This window comes from Pyrus communis, chromosome 11, assembly GCF_963583255.1.
Source record: "Pyrus communis chromosome 11, drPyrComm1.1, whole genome shotgun sequence".
NCBI classification, from domain to species: Eukaryota; Viridiplantae; Streptophyta; class Magnoliopsida; order Rosales; family Rosaceae; genus Pyrus; species Pyrus communis.
This window is the reverse complement of record NC_084813.1, coordinates 1,583,038-1,599,898: the sequence shown is the minus strand read 5'-3', so window position 1 is coordinate 1,599,898 and position 16,861 is coordinate 1,583,038. Positions and strand designations below refer to the sequence as shown.

The window sequence follows — 16,861 nt, the reverse complement described above, 5'->3', positions numbered from 1 at the left end:
GTGCTATACAATTAAAGTTATGGATTCGTTTCGAATTGCTCTTGAAATGACTGAGGGTGCATTTAGAGAATTTTTTTTGGGCTCCTAAAGCAGTTGAAGTGCTTTAGAAAGCACTTCCAAGTGTGTGTGTGTGTTTTTATTTTATTTTTATTTTTTCATATAAGGATTTATTGGCTTTTTTACCGAGGGTTAATTGTAAAAAAATTTTCAACAAAAGTGGTTTTAGTCATTTTAAAAGCACTTTCAAACAAACCCATAAGTTGTCAGATTTGTCAGTCGGATAAATGCTGTATTGCCAAAACTTGAAACCATTGAGTTTCTTTTTTGAACATAGGAGATATCGTACCATACATTAATGATGTATTAATCCCATTCTTATGCAGCCTGGATACTACATGAGGCCACAATGTAAGCCAAAGCAAAGCCAGTGGCCCTAAGAAATACATTCATGGGAGTTTGAACTCAAATTTGGCATTTCAAACCTTTACTCGCTTTCCACTAAACCAATCCCTTAGGATTATGCTTAAGGTTTGCAAAGAAACATTTATGTGGAACTTTGAACAGATAGGCTGAGCCAAGAGAAAAAGTGGTAGTGTCCAAAATATACATCCAAACAAAACAGTTGAGCAAAAAGGATGAGCCTCCTAACAAACTAGTGACTAGAGTGTGTGGAAGCTGTCAAAAGCTTCTTCATTCTCTTTCTCTTACTCCCATGGCTTCTCTTCTTTCCTTCTCTGTTCCCACTTCAAAGATGATAAGAGCTTCTTCAACAGCTGCTTCTGCACCGGCAATTTCGGTTCCAGAGACCCTCAGCGACAAATTTGGCAGAAAAGGCATCAAGTTTTCGGAGTCGGACAGCGTCCCAATTGTTGAGCTCACAGTCAGAAATGGAAGTTCATTAAAGCTTGAAATACCCAATGCCCATGTGACTTCATACAAGCCAAAGGTGTACTGGAAAGACGACGGCTTTCAGGAGGTTCTGTACACCATTCCAGGCAATGAAACGGATTCTACCAAAGCCAAGGGGGGAATTGGTTTGGTTTTGAATGATGCATCGGAAGCAGGCTCTAAAGGCTCACTTCTTTCCGCTTCCGAATGGACTGTTAAAGATGTTGATTCCGATGCCATCGATGCTCTCCAGGTAATTTTTCGATTGCCATTACAAACAAAAACTCCAGGATACACCGGCACATGGTAAAATTTTCGGATGAATGTATTGTTTCCTTATTTTCCCATTGGGTTCGGAACTTAATTTGTTGCAGGTTGAACTAAGCAGCACTAGTGGAACACTTGATATAACATATGTTGTGACACTCTATCCAGTAAGCATGGCAACGGCTGTGATTGTGAAAAACAAAGGCCGGAAGCCGGTGACTATGACGAATGCTATACTCAGCCACTTCAAATTTAAACGACGAGGCGGAGCAGCAATCCAAGGTCTCAAGGGATGTAGCTACACTGCGCACCCTCCACCATCTTCTCCTTTCGAAATTATGTCTCCCGGTGAAGCAATGAAAGCTGACACTCCAGGGTGGTTCTCTTTCGGTTCTGAGGATCGAGAAAAACCAGGTTCCTGGAGCCGGCAGGATGTGCCGTACACCATTTTGAAAAACAAGCTCAGCAGAGTCTATGCTGCGCCTCCTCAAGAGAGACTGAAGCCCGTTTATAACACCCCACCTTCAAAATATGAAACACTGGATCAGGTAACACATTCATTATCTAGTATTTTTACATTTAAGTCCTGAAAAACATAAACATAGCTTATGGGCGTCTAGTTTAGTGACATTTAATCTTCACTTTGTTGGAGCACGTATTGACGGATGAAGGTTTCATGTGTTTTTTAGTGGAAAAAAACACATTTAGTCTAATGGCAGTTATATACCTCCATTTTCTGAGCTCAAATCTCATGACCGAGAGTTTGATGTGTTGTTCAATCTAAACAACAAAAAATCGACAAAAACATAAAGGATGGAAACTTGGCTCGGCCGGACGTAAAGCCACTTGATATTGTTTGGCAGCTTTTGACCGGATTTCCCGACTGTGAATCAGGGCCGTGCCACTTACCTTAATCAAGGGTTCTGGTTCACGGTCGGGCAGGAAAACTAGCAATCCTATAAAATGTTGTACATGTTCATATATGTATATAGACAAACTCATTTTGTTCTATTGGTTTGTGAATATTTCAGGGGCGTGATTTGTTCTACAGGGTGATATGCATGGGATTTGAGGATATATATTTGTCAAGTCCTGGTTCATTCTATGAGAAATATGGCAGTAAGGAGTACTTTATATGCACTGGACCAGCTTCATTGCTCGTTCCTGTGGTTATTAACCCTGCTGAGGAATGGAGAGGAGCTCAAGTTATTGAGCACGATAATTTGTAGTAAATAAATCATCTAAAATCAATTTCTTTTTGTTCTTCTTTTAATTCTACATATCTGAGTGAACTGATTAATTGTTTGTTTTCAATTTAGAAGTGCGTTTAAAATCGCTCTCAGAGAACGAAAGTGTAGATTTTTAGTTGTTGGTGCCTTAAAACCTCACAAACAATCTAAATTCCCTTCGCATCAGCTCAAGATCATATATGAGCTACCACCATAGTTTGAGTCCTCAATTCCCCATGTAACATAGAAAGAAAGCTTCCATTTGACGTTTTTGTTCCAGATGTCTAATAAAATGGAGACGGAATACAACTAGACCAACCATTCATGTCAATTTTGATGGTCTATTTGCATTGAAATTTGTTTTGCCAATATGATGGTATTCAACCAACTTAAGAAGAAGATGCATGAATGGTGTCACGTATGCATGACTATCTATTTAATTACTTAATTCAATCAGAAACAAATTAAAACTAGAGATGGGGTTTCTTAGAACAAGCTTCATGTGAGGCTGCATCCATTTTCTCCATGCTGGTCCCAGCATTGCATATGTTGGCAATTGCCCTTGTGTATTTCCTTCCGTATCTTGATAAACCTCCACAACGCCTCTCATAAGTTCCCAACTACATACAAAAATAAAATCAAATTCCAACATCGATCAACATCCAATTTATTAGTTTAATTAAAAGAACTAAATACATAATTAGCAAAAAAAATTTCTAAAGGGGAGCGATACTCTAATGTCTAAACTACAATAATCTTCCGTGGTGGGATTTGAACTCAGGTGTCAGGCGTCGGATTCATTGCCCTGGCTAATTGGCTTAGTCTGTAACGTTATGTTTGTAGTTAGCGGAAGGACTTACGAGCGTCTTAAAGCAGTCCCAATCATCTACCAACGGTTGCCCCAGAGGCCTGACATTCATCAACGCTTTTGAGGCCACCTCATTCCCAAACAAAAGCTCGCCAATTTTCTTTACGCCGTAGTCCGCATGCTCCCTTTGAGAAATTTCATCGAGCAGCTGCTTCTGAGCTTCCAGCTTCTTCTGAGAACCAGTTGGAGCTCCATGGAACTGAAGATTAAAGGGACATGGTTCATAGATTTTAAGGCAAACATCTCGAGCTTATAGAATTAAATTATCAAAGTGTACGGCGAAATTTCTCATATGTTGTCAGACTACAAATCTGAACCATGAATCAACGTTACAATGCAAATAAAGAGCATTTGAGGCTAGAAACTGAGGATAAACTAAGAGTATAAAACCTTGAGCAGGAAGTAAACGAGGTCGGCGTCGAGTTGGTTAACAACCCTTGAGCTCGATGCGGAGGTGTCTTTGATGGAAGTGGAAGTATAGCTAGGGTTTGCTGCAGGAGCTCCACCCATGTAAGTAGAGGGGACATCCTGCCTATGACTCATATCTCCATACTCCATAACATGAGATGCATTTGTTCTTTTTCGAACCTGTAATTTCGTTGACATGATTATCATACATTTACTTTATATGGCTAGAAATTTATTATATTGGGAGACTACAGATCTTGTTTAGACATTTAAATAAAATCATAATTTACAGTAAGAAAAGAGGAAGTTGCAGATTAATACTACATTTTAATTTAAACAGATAATTAGATTTAAGACTAAAAAAAATTCACGATTTTAAATGGGACAGGGATCAATAAGCCCCTAAATTTGAAAAGACAAATTTCATGATTTTACCAGTTCATATTGCTTGGCCAAAGTTTCTGTCTGCAAATCTTCTGCATCGCTGCTGTCAATGTAAATACCAAAAGTCCAACGCAAGAGCAAAGTAATTAGCATCAGCTTTGGATTGGATTTAATTAAACATGTTTAAATACTGATAAATCAAAGTATTTTGTTGCATTAAAATATGTTATATATATCGCAGGCATGCATGCATACCAATCCTCCATCCATGATATACTGTACAAGTCTCCCAATCAGGTGTGATATTTTGGAGGAACATGAACTTGGCCAGGGCAGTAAGTTGCGTAACTACTCTCTTCTGCATTTGCTGCAGTTGTAGCGTATATATTTATGCTGTTTGGAAGGAGACCCTCAAACATACTCCCAGAGCTACAAGCTTCCAGGTAAATTACCTGATCATATATATAATTTTTATAAATAAATTAATAAATGCCTTAATTTTGAAGTGGTAATTTAGATTTAGTGAGGCAGCGGAAAATTCTTATGCATTAGGATTTTTTTTCTTCAAATTATTATTATTAAGAAGAATGCGGGAGTTCAAAACTATTACGTTTCGGTCCATGACACATTAGTAGAAACCCAACACCTTATTCATTTACTATTTATTAAGTCAAAAAGAATTCTTACCAAACTTTTGTAACCTTTAGAGCAACTCCACCGTGGGTGATAACCTAGTGGACTAGCAACCATTTCATCCAATTGCCTCCCTCTCCTTGCTCCAGCCCATGTAGGCGTTTGGGCTGGGGGGGCCTGAGTGAGAGGGTGGGCTTGAATCGCAAGCCCGAGAACATGAGGCCAAATGATGCATGGTTGACGTCAGCCACATTATAAAAAAATTTGCGTCAAGCGTGTGTCGCGGATGTGTGTGTGGGGGCGCGTCATCGACAACTTTTCAGTCGGTGGGGCCCGCGGTCCAGAAGTTTGGATTTCCAACAGTAAAAAAAAATTTCAAACCTTCCCCAAGTGGCTAGCTAACGAGGCACAATATCAACCTTTGGATTTCAAATCAACGGTCCACGTTATTTATCTTTAAAAATTAAAAAAATATAAAAAGAAAAAAAAGGAAAAAAGTTACAATTGTGCCACGTGGCACAATTTGGAGGGTTGGATTTCAAATTTTTGTTAATCCAACGACAAAAATTAATTAAGTTAATAAAAAATGTTAAAAATTAATAAAAATTTCGAAAAAAAATTTGATTTTACTTTTCTATCCTCAACGATTGGTTAAAAATCTTCTTGTGTCACGTGGCACAACGTGATTAGTTACAAATCTTATCAAAATCTATCACCAAAAATTGTCTTTTCGGATAATGACACGTGGCGCAATGAGAACGATTAAAAATCTTATTCGAAATTACAAATAAAATTATTTTGTATTATTTTATAAAACAAAAAAATACTAATATTTTATTGCCTATTGCCATGACTAGTTATTATTCACTGCAAGAGATTCAATAGGCAGTTACCCTCGGAGTCTTTTATACGTTGGAGTTGCTTTTAGCATCATTTTTTTTCTCCAACACATGTACAAGATCTTTAGCGTAAACAGGATCACCAACAGGCATCCCTGGGAACATTTTATGCAGACGTCTGTAGTTATGCAATAATTAATTGGACAGAGATCAAATATAAATCCTTTTCTTTTTTTAATTTAAATACTAATTTAGTACTAGTTAAAAAATCAAAGAAACTTTTAGCAAATAAAATCCAAATTGAAAGCTGTGCCATTTTTGTTTTGGTTTTTACTTTGTGCTTGAGATCATATACGGAAAGTATAAGGAGAAATAAGAGATGAAGGGTGGTTGAGGGAGATAACGAAAGAACGACAAATGAATAAAAACAAAATCGATCTTGAAAACAAATTGAAACAATTTAGTGGATACCCTTTTTGGTTTTCGAAATTTTATATGGTATACCCTTTATTGTACATGTCCTCGATCTCTCCTCCCGCCATTCATCCATTAGCTCTTCTTTATTTTTCTCTTGCACCATATATTTTTCTTATATCTCAAGCATAAAAAATACAAACAACAACAACAACCGAATTTTGTTCCACTAAGTGTGGTTGATTGTATGAATCTTAAAACGTTACTGCGTTCGGTTTTGCGTCAAACACAAAAAATGAACACTAAAAATAAAAAATCAAATAGTTATTAACATAATGGGAAGAATCCAAGTAGACCAAGTGAAATGAAAAACCCCAACCATTCTTTCGGGAAAAAGGTGCCAAATAACTAGAATTTCTTCTTTGTTTCCCAATAGGGTTTTGGTTCATAATTTGGGGCAACTTCCACTTAGGTTTTTCAATCTGTATTGGGTTCTTAAATTTTATTGCACAAGTCACACCTGTTTGTAGAACCTCGGCAAGAAAATAAGAAAAATATTAATAGTTACTAACCAATTAATCCTGTAGCACCATGATCAGTATAGTATGGTACCGTTTGGTACGTGGGACGGGACGAAACAGAGTGGGACAAGGCGTTCCGTCCCACGTTTGTTGCGCCTAAAACGGGTGGAACGAGTTGTTTCACGGGATGAGTTTTGGGTGAATTTTCGTTCCACCTCACCCCCTGGAACAACTCGTTCCACATCCGTGGAACACAAAATTATAACCTCTCCGTCTCCTTCTTCTTCCTCCTTGTTTCCATCCGAGGGCATCTTTGCTCCCGCTCCGTTCCGTTCCGTCCTGTTCCGTCTCATCCCGTCCCATTCCGTTCCGTCCCGTCCCGTCTGCATATCAAATGATACCTATATGAATACATGATCATTTCGACCACTATTCAGAACCTTGCCACTACCTCCACTGAGGGCACTTTTGTTCCCAAGAATAACTGCAGACAAATTCGCTGCATTCACACCATCCTTTATATAATCCTGATTGAAAAAATGAAAAGAAAAAAAAAAAATCTAATCAAGTACATCTAAAATGTGCGCGCTATTATTGACAAAGAGCTAATCTCATCTTATTCTTCTATATTTTCATTAAAAAAATGAAATACGGTTAAACTTATAATTATGCTAGTAATTAGAATGAGAAATACCAAGGGGACTCTCTCAAAAAATGACACTTTTCATAGACTGTCCACCACCTTATAATTTTGACACAATGCTTTATAATTTGGCATAGAAATTACGATAAACTGTAGGATAACAGAAAGTCCCGTTAGCATTACTCAATTAGAAATCAATTAGAACAAATAAACCTTTGGAACTCCTTTATAAACATCCTTGCCGTCTGGCTTGTTGATGATGACACCAGGTTTGGGATTATCCTCGGCCAATGCAATATCATCATACATGAAAACAATGATATTTTCATCATTCATTCCACCTTTCTTCAGTATTTGGTATGCATGGCATACATCAGCCTGCAATAATTAAGCCACAGTAATTATTTATCTTAGATTTTCTCTGTGCAGAATGTATGGCCTTTGTTTGAGGTTAAAAACGTATCAATAAAACATATCATCGATATGTTATTTACACGAGCATTATTTTGTTAAAGGACCAACGCTTTGTAGAAAGAAAATTATGGGCTCGTTTGAATGTTCTTTTTAAAATGATTGAAAACGTTTTTAGAGAAAATATTTTTCTATTCCAAAAGCACTTCAAGTATTTTCTGCAAGAAACACTAATAATGTGCTTCTTTCAAGAAACACTTTTAAATGTTTTTTAAGGATTTACTTGCATTTTTACTAAAAATTGATTCTAAAAACATTTTTACCAAAAGAGCTTTCAATCATTTTAAAAGCACATCCAAACGAGCTTTACACTGCATGCAAAAATTTTGGACAAATTAAAACCTGATGCCTATAATTCATATAACCATTTGATCCAGCAACTTGAAGTGCCCATGCGTGTTTTTCCCTCATCCTCGTTGGTATTTGGCGAGGCATTGGCGATGAGGCACCAACTTGCAACGGTCAAGCTTAAAAAAGCAAGGCACAGTAACAGACTCCAACCCTGACTAGTCATGATTTTGTACTCGTTCAAATTTGTTCTGAAAATTTTTAAATGATAAATATTTCACTAAGGCTCAATTTATAGAGTTTTGTGGCTGAGATTTATTTAATTATCGGTTCAGATTAGATCTTCCATGTGTATACAATTCATAGCTAATTAAACAAATCCTTCCCTTTTCTTTTTCTTTCTTCTTTTCCTCAAATTTTATGTGTTCAAACTCATCCAAACAAAATCCAATAGCTAATTAAACAAAATCCACCGGCCATTTTTTGTTTTCACAAGAAAAATAAATCTGTAGTTAGACCAAATTTTGAGAGTTAATAAAAAAAGACAATTTATAATTCAATTGCTTAACAACAGTTATCCTTATACCCGACTACCAAATATTCCGAGTTCAATTCATTTCCCATGATATCTTTTATATCAAAACAAAACAAAAAAGTTTCTATGAATCAAAGTCTTAGATTACAAAATAAATAGTAATTTAAAGCTAACATGCAAAGGTTCTTTTTTTTTTCTTCTTCTTCTTGATTATAATAATTATTGATCCCTTTGCTTATTAGATTTTTTTTTCCTTTATTCAAAACGAAAATATGTAATTGTGTAAAACCATCTATTTCTCCTTTTCTCTACTTTTTATACTTCTCAAATAATTAGTTATTTACTGTATAAGAATCAAACTCATGAGTTTAATATTAAACTCGAGAAATGAAATCACTATTTTAAAACTCAAAATTCTCAGGTCATTTCAAGAGTTTGATTCCTATAAAATTGAATCAAACTCAATTTTTCCGACCTAATGGGAGGCCTAACTATCATGATTTATGTCACATCCTGACCCGGGCCCCCAACACATTCCAGGCTCGACACCACCGTAGCACGATATTATCCGCTTTGGGCCCTTACCATACCCTCACGGTTTTGTTTCTGGAAACTCACGCGAGAACTTCCCAGTGGGTGACCCATCTTGGGATTGCTCTCGCGGGCTACTCGCTTAACTTCAGAGTTCCGATGAACTCCGAAGCCAGTGAGCTCCCAAAAGGCCTTGTGCTAGGTAGGGATGTGAATATACATACAAGGATCACTCCCTTGGGCGATGTGAGATCTTACAATTTAAACTTAAGCTATCCAAAAAAAATACTTCACCAATTTAAATCAAACCGCATGAACTAGCTAGTTACTTGAAGTTTATTTTCTTTAAAATATGGAGTAGTTTGTTGAACCTGGTACATAAAGAAGGCATTTTGGGCAACGTGTTCAACCTAGGTTCACGAGGCTACCAACCTCCTTTAGCGTTATACCAAAGAGGAGTTTTATAGTTGCAACCATAGAAGAGAAGGATAAAACTTAGCAAAAGCAGGAAGAAGAGAGGAAATCAAAGGATAATATGTTGAAGGGGACAACATCGAGGGAAAGATGGGATGGACTAGGGCAAGAACGCACCAAACAGAGTAAACTTCCTCTAAGTGCAGGAAACCTTATTATTGAGCGATAAGCTTTCCTTTCATTCTTCCTTAAGTTTCCTTAGGCTTTATAAAACTGCCGAAGTATTAGAAACCCTAGATTAGCCATCTGCAAGCACAAGTTCTCTTTCATGATAAACCAGTGAGCTTTTAACTTTTATGCCACGTTTCAATCAGGCAAGTTACAAGTTATTGTAATTATTCAATCACTGCTAAATCAGAATCATTAATTCATCTTGAATACTTTCTAAGACATGCTAGTTTTTTCAAAGTATTGCGGGACTTGACATCGAAAATGAATCAAAGGAGTTGAGAGATTTTACCAAAGCCCAAATCCAACTCGATCATGCATGTTTTGCATCCACTATTTTGTCTTGCAATGCAAATGCAAAATGACTCATATCTTTAAATTCAAAATTTAAGAATACATGTTTTTGCATTTGAGATTTGAGTAAAAAAGTCAAAATACTTAAATTATTTTTGGACCAAAGACAAAAATATAAACTAAAAGTTTACGTATTTGCGAATTTGACTACCATAATTTTGGCGGTTAAATATAATTTATGTGAGTATATAAATTTAATACTAATTTGCTTAAAAATTGTTGGTAACCATTTCGAATTGCTCTAGGTGGATGGAGCGACATGGGAAATGCTTGTGCTGACGAGTGACTGCAGAGCCAGTCAAACCCCGTAAGCATTACAGCCAAAAATGGAATTGGCCATCCTGATTCAATTTATGGGATCCTTACATCTTAATCATTCATCGTTTATCGTGCGATCATAAATTATTTAATTTTTTTATTTAAAATTAAACAAAAATACTATTTAACCAAAACTAATTATACTATATACAATAAACGATTAAGATGTAAAATTTTCACAAAATAAATCAGAAGAAGATCATTTTCCACCAAAAATAACCAAGTAATTAGTAACTAAAAAGAGCGAGAAGAGAGATGCCAAAAGAAGTGTCAGCAAAAGCGTAACTAATGTTCTAGAAACAACGTACACAAAATTGTCACGCACATCAAAGAATCCACCCCAATTCCTATCTCTCTCCACCTATATATATCAACTGTTAATCCCTCGATCTTGTCACCTCCCATCTTAGAAACCAAAAGTCAGGCTTGCTTTGCTGCTTCGGCTTCCCGCATCCCTTCCCGTTCCGATGGCGCTTTCCCGGAAACTTGTTCAGCAGCGGAGTTCCGTATTCGGAAGCCGATCCATGTCGTGGTGGCGGAGCGTCGAGCCGGCTCCTAAGGATCCGATTCTCGGTGTCACCGAGGCTTTCCTCGCCGATCCAAGTCCCGATAAAGTCAATGTTGGAGTGGTGAGCCTCTTTCATCATTTTGAGAGAGAGAATGATTAAGCTTTTGATAAGAAAGAAATTTAAACATTAATTTGTTTGTGTGTTTATATTTTCTCTGTGAAACTCGATTAGCTCAACTGAGATCGGAATTTTCAGAAATTTTGGAAATTTGGTAGGAAACAGGGCCATGAATACAACAGTAAAAAAAATTCCGGTACTTTTTAAAATTTTCAATTTCTCAGAAGCCAAACAAGAATTAAATGAACTAAAGGAAAAGCAGTGGATAATTTCTTTTGCTATTAATTGAAGGACATGCAAATCCTCACCGGGCTGGACTGTATCTTGTGCTTGGTTGGCGGGATTTTGTTTGATCCTAATCGACGATAATTTGAATCTCAATATTTCTGCAGTAATATTTAAGATGATTTTATCTCTTATTTTTTTTCCTTTTTTTTTAATGTTTTATTTATTTTGTAATATGTTTGTCAATCAACAGCTAACACAGTGATGCTGATTTATCTCTGAGCTATGTTGTTTGTTCATCGCGTTTAATAATTTTTTTCATATTTATTTTCTAATTATTTTGTTTAATTAATTAAAGGGTGCGTATCGAGATGATAATGGAAAGCCAGTTGTTCTGGAATGCGTTAGAGAAGCCGAGCGGAGGATTGCCGGAAACTTAAACATGTGAGTAGCAACTAATTTAGCTACATTCATCATTTTCAAAAACTAAAAGTTTGATCCAAGAAGGATACCGAATAGATTGATCCGTCACTTCCCCATTTTTATGCATTTTTAGTATTTTTATATTTATAATTAGAGCTGTGAAATTATTCGATACGTGTTGTGTTTCACAACTTGCCAATGTTTCAGTGGTCCCTTTAAGTACACCTTTACATTGCCCCACTCAGGCACAAACACATTTGATTCTTTTGTCACATTGCTCACATAGTGTGCTTCCTTTTCACTATTTGGATTTAGATTCTTAACTTTATTATTCACTGACTCGAATCTCTATCATCCAAGTAATATATGCTTCTGCTTTTTCTGTTTATTTAATTTGGGGAGTACTTGGTGCAAAACCAAGCGCAATGGCGTTCTAGGATTCATACAGCTGACCTGCTTAGTGGGATAAGGCTTTCTTGTTGTTGTTGTATTTTATTTGGGGAGTGCTGGAGCTTTATGGAATTGGATGTTTGATGTACTGAAAAACTGGACTAAAAACTGGCAACTTTAGAAGATAATCATGTAAAGTCAGTCCATGCTTGGACGTGTTTTCTTGATAACCACGTTGTGGTGAACGAAATTTTTGCCTGTATATTGTATCGTGACTTTGTTATTTGAGTTTCGTAATGTTGTGTCTGGTATTCAATAATTGGATTTGGATTGAGATTTCATTTCCCTCACAGCTACATTATTGGATGATTAAAGCATGGGTAGTACCACCCTATCTAGCTGAGAGTTGTAGCCACTACCTTACTGAGCTGTTTTCACTTTACCAAAGTATGGGGTGTAATAGTTCTTAGACCTTACTAACCCATCATAGCTGTCATATGTTATGGGTCTTCAGTATGGTGCAGCTCTAGTTGCTGACCCTCAATCTTTCTTCATGTATATATCTTCTTGTAATTGTACATCTCAAGATTAGTATACAATTTCCTTATCAAAATCTACACAAGAAAGGGTTTATATAGGATGTGAAATGTAGGAGAAGTCTGTTAGGAGCAGTAGCAAAGGAACATGTAATCCTTTTACAATTATGAATAGAGGGAAGATAAGTAGGTAGAATAGAGTTATTCAATCTACTGTTCGTAGACACCCTAAACTGCTACTCTCCTTATAATTCAAAAAGCACTTGTGCCAGATAAGTTACTGTGGGAACTCTTGCGCAAAGTAGAAAGTAAGGACTGGAATCTCGCAAATACATGCATCTTTTACATATTACAATAGGAACTAAAGACCAAACACTTTCCATTGTTATTATGCAAGTTCACTTATCTTCTTAACTTCTCCTTATACTAAGGTATAGTGATTTACGATTGGTTTGTTCTCAACAGGGAGTATCTTCCTATGGGGGGAAGTGTGAAGAAGGTGGAAGAAACATTGAAGCTAGCATATGGGGAGAATTCGGAGCACATCAAAGATAAAAGGATAGCAGCAGTGCAAGCTCTCTCTGGAACGGGTGCATGCCGTCTTTTTGCAGACTTTCAAAAGCGTTTTCGTCCCGAGTCTCAAATCTATATACCAGTGCCAACATGGGCCAAGTGAGCATTGTTTAGAACTTCTTTTATTGCTTAAAAATTTCCCACTCCTCTCCATTTTAACTAATAGCATTTTCTGATGCGGCGCTTCTTAAATGAAATATCAACAGCCATCATAACATCTGGAGAGATGCTCACGTCCCCCAAAAGACATTCCATTACTATCATCCAGAAACGAAGGGTTTGGACTTTGCAGGACTGGTCGATGACATAAAGGTAGAAAGAAACATATCTTACTTTTACATTATTCCACCTATGTTGTTCTAAAAATTCTGCTGCTTTAATCCTTCCTGGTAAATATAATTTGCATGTACTTTTTACCCTATATGTATATTCTCTTCATTGACACCCTGTTCCTTCCTCTGCGACGGGGTATTGTACAGAATGCTCCAAACGGCTCATTCTTTCTACTTCATGCCTGTGCTCACAATCCCACTGGAGTGGATCCTTCAGAGGAACAGTGGAAAGAGATTTCAAAACTGATCAAGGTAAATTTCTCAGAATATTTTCTTTAAAAGTTTTTTCTTCTTCTACCTCTAATAACCTTCCGCTTCTCCCTTTGCTTATTTTGATTTTTGTGGTTGATTCAGGAAAAGGGACATTTCCCCTTCTTCGACATGGCATATCAAGGCTTTGCTAGCGGTGACCCAGAGAGAGACGCAAAAGCCATCAGGATTTTCCTTGAGGATGGTCATCTAATTGGAATTGCTCAATCATATGCCAAAAACATGGGACTCTATGGCCAGAGAGTAGGATGTCTTAGGTAATTGTCTATTTCTAAATACTGTCTATTTAATTTGGTACTTTTAATCCTACTGCCTAGTGGCTGTTACTGCAATCTTAATGAAAGTAGCAGCTGCTTGTTTCTTTTGTTCCATCTGTTCTCTCTATAATCCAAGACAAGATTGAATATTAACTATGTGATCAATTAGCAAATTGTGTATAGGATGACATAGAAGTAGGACATATTCTTTATGTTTAGTACTGTGTACAACCTTTACATTTGATGCTTAAATTGATTATAGTCAATTTCCGTTATATTTCAATCAAAACTCGATGATTAATCTCATACATCACTTTGCTTAATATGACACTGGTTTCATTAGAATCTCTGTCCATGCCTTTAACATTGTGAAGGAAACATAGGTTATATATGATAAACGAGCATTCTTCATATCGCAAGTAGTTTGAACTTTACTCATGGACAATGTGAATTTTTATTTTCTCCTTTAAATGACAGTGACTAGTCTTGTGGAGTAGCATTTGTAGGATTATGGCCATATTTTCTAATGCACTTTAGGTACCTAGTGTACACATGGCTTATATGTCCACTCTACTTGTAAGCTATGGAAGTATACTAAGAAAGCAGGGGGTCTTTCGGTACATCTTTTATGCTGATGTTCTTTATGTTTGCAGCATGCTTTGTGAGGATGAAAAACAAGCCGTGGCAGTAAAAAGCCAGTTGCAGATGCTTGCCAGGCCCATGTATAGTAACCCACCTGTTCATGGAGCGCTTATAGTTTCAACTATCCTTGGTGATCAAGAATTGAAAACTTTATGGCTGAAGGAAGTTAAGGTAACTGTTCCTATACTTCTAAGTTATCGTTAGAATTTCTCATTAAGTCTCATTTTAGAGTAGGATAGACGTATTTTCAACTCTTTACCATAAAGGAGATGCCGATATGTGATCAAACCAACTACCAAGTAGGAGCCCATATCCAAGTATAAAGTAATTAAAAGTGACTTTGGATCTATGTTTATCGTACATATGTACATCTTTAATGAAATACTTTTGATACTGCATGAAAAGCTTTGTTTCAAAGCTAACATTGAACATGAAATATACGTTAAAGAGTGAGGTCTGTAAGTTGATTAGTGTATTCTCTAGTTCTGTATAACATGCTACCAGAAGTACCAGTATGTTTATCATGAAATCGACATCCAGCGCCTCCTATATGTTACATTGTTTCTGTTAAGTTCAAAATTCTCTTCAGGTCATTAGTTTAAAAATAAGTACTAGCTGAAATATGGAGAATTGAATGGTGGACTGTAGAACTTCTTTAAAAACTTGATCATCATGTATAGGCTTCTTGTGTTTACCATTTCTGTGATGAACTTCATTCTTTAAGGTGATATGCTATAACTAACTTATGCTTTTAGCTGGAAAAGTAGAAGTAAAGTGAATAGAGTACACACCTGGTGACAAACTTTTTTATATTTATGAAGTATGTCCGACACGTTTGTTTTAGTGTTTCAACTTCCAATGACGGATGTTGGCTGGTTTTGCACCTCCTATAAGAAATTTTGTTATGGATTAGCTGGCCAACTTTGGGCTAGGCCTCATTGTCCTTGGAGCTCACAGATGTTTTCCATTTATCCTCTGAGACTACATAAATAGTGTGATTCTACCCTAAAAATTCGTTCTATTATATTCTTTTTCCTTGGAACTGGGGAATTTGAGGATAAACTTGTATTTCATACAAGTGTTTTGTCGTAACGTATTTTAAATTCAGTCGCTTTTATCCTCAAATCAAATATGTAACCAATGGTGGCATGCTATGCTGTATCTTTTTTTCTTTTATCTTCTGATTTTTATCTCCTTCATTCTTCTCTATAGGGCATGGCAGATCGCATCATTGGAATGAGAACTGCTCTACGAGAAAATCTTGAGAAACTAGGGTCACCCTTATCGTGGGAGCACATAACAAATCAGGTGTGTATATTCTGTCTAATCATCGTATTTTTGTTGTTTGATTATGGTCGTCAAACAAACATTACCAAATTTTAGGGCGCTGGTCTAACGTAAAAGAACACTTTTCCTTTTTGTTGGTAATTTCTGTGTAAATGTATTTATAATTAGGGGTCCCTTGTCTGTGGTACATATAATCTGTGTTGCTCGGTCTCTTTGGGTCTTCAGCTTGTTTTCTAGTTATGTTATTTACGATCTTGCTGGTTTTTGCAAACAGATAGGTATGTTTTGCTACAGCGGGATGACACCTGAACAGGTTGATCGCTTGACAAATGAATTTCATATCTATATGACTCGCAATGGTCGTATAAGGTACCCTCTCTCTCTCTCTCTCTCTCTCTCTCTCACACACACACACACACACACACTCGCAGACACACAAACACAAGCAGTGCTGTTGGATATTTCTCACGTATGATATTCATGTGCATGCAGCATGGCCGGTGTTACAACGGGCAATGTTGGATATCTAGCAAATGCTATACATGAAGTCACAAAATCAACATAGAGAATTCAATCGTAGGTCGGTCAGTCCCCAAGGGACCTTAGGAACTGTATCAGACATTGATTTGCTTGTCGTCCTCATCTTCTTATGATAGAAAAGGAAGGATCAATAAACAACAACCGCCATTGGTGAGCTCTTTTCAGTCTCGTTCCCCATTTTTTGATTCTGCAAGGGCGAGCTGTTCTCTCTACAAGTAGTCCTAAAAGAGGAGTGACATTTATCCCGATAATTTGTAGTAAAATACTATGGGTTTTGCCTTCAGCAATAAAATTAGCTTTGAAGTATTTTGTTGCATCAAATCATCATAAACTACAACCATGATTTAGACGATTACGATATTTGCATGGACAAATTGAAATCTGAATGGTGGGTAATAATTTCTGCAATGAAATTGTGGTTGCATATAATTTTTTCTCCCTTAAAAGGGGACTAACCGGTGGCTTTGCCACGGTAGTCCTCTTTTTCGGGGGTTAAAAGTCACATAGAGGCATTTCAACCTTCCATG

At 36.7% G+C, this 16,861-nt stretch overlaps 2 protein-coding genes and 1 pseudogene across 2 annotated transcripts; 2 read left to right on the top strand and 1 right to left on the bottom strand.

Annotated features, from left to right (window-relative positions):
- Positions 1–616: 616 nt before the first annotated feature.
- LOC137709441 (photosynthetic NDH subunit of subcomplex B 2, chloroplastic) lies at positions 617–2,461 on the top strand. The gene is made up of 3 exons (XM_068448532.1): positions 617–1,141; positions 1,263–1,703; positions 2,187–2,461. Exons 1-3 carry the CDS (start codon positions 713–715, stop codon positions 2,382–2,384), a joined length of 1,068 nt encoding a protein of 355 aa, XP_068304633.1. The 5' UTR covers positions 617–712; the 3' UTR covers positions 2,385–2,461.
- A 393-nt stretch (positions 2,462–2,854) lies between these two features.
- On the bottom strand, positions 2,855–8,079 carry LOC137707703 (vacuolar-processing enzyme-like; annotated as a pseudogene).
- A 2,504-nt stretch (positions 8,080–10,583) lies between these two features.
- On the top strand, positions 10,584–16,542 carry LOC137707501 (aspartate aminotransferase, mitochondrial-like). The gene is made up of 10 exons (XM_068446379.1): positions 10,584–10,862; positions 11,443–11,528; positions 12,899–13,105; positions 13,213–13,318; positions 13,486–13,590; positions 13,693–13,865; positions 14,519–14,678; positions 15,720–15,815; positions 16,069–16,163; positions 16,287–16,542. The coding sequence occupies exons 1-10, from the start codon at positions 10,701–10,703 to the stop codon at positions 16,357–16,359; spliced, it is 1,263 nt and encodes a 420-aa protein (XP_068302480.1). The 5' UTR covers positions 10,584–10,700; the 3' UTR covers positions 16,360–16,542.
- The last annotated feature ends 319 nt before the right edge of the window (positions 16,543–16,861 follow it).

Coding starts and splice junctions, on each gene's coding strand:
- LOC137709441 (XM_068448532.1), top strand. CDS start 713: ATGGCTTCTCTTCTTTCCTTCTCTGTTCCCACTTCAAAGATGATAAGA. Junction 1,142..1,262: donor ATGCCATCGATGCTCTCCAG/GTAATTTTTCGA, acceptor AATTTGTTGCAG/GTTGAACTAAGCAGCACTAG. Junction 1,704..2,186: donor AATATGAAACACTGGATCAG/GTAACACATTCA, acceptor TGAATATTTCAG/GGGCGTGATTTGTTCTACAG.
- LOC137707501 (XM_068446379.1), top strand. CDS start 10,701: ATGGCGCTTTCCCGGAAACTTGTTCAGCAGCGGAGTTCCGTATTCGGA. Junction 10,863..11,442: donor ATAAAGTCAATGTTGGAGTG/GTGAGCCTCTTT, acceptor AATTAATTAAAG/GGTGCGTATCGAGATGATAA. Junction 14,679..15,719: donor TATGGCTGAAGGAAGTTAAG/GTAACTGTTCCT, acceptor TCTTCTCTATAG/GGCATGGCAGATCGCATCAT.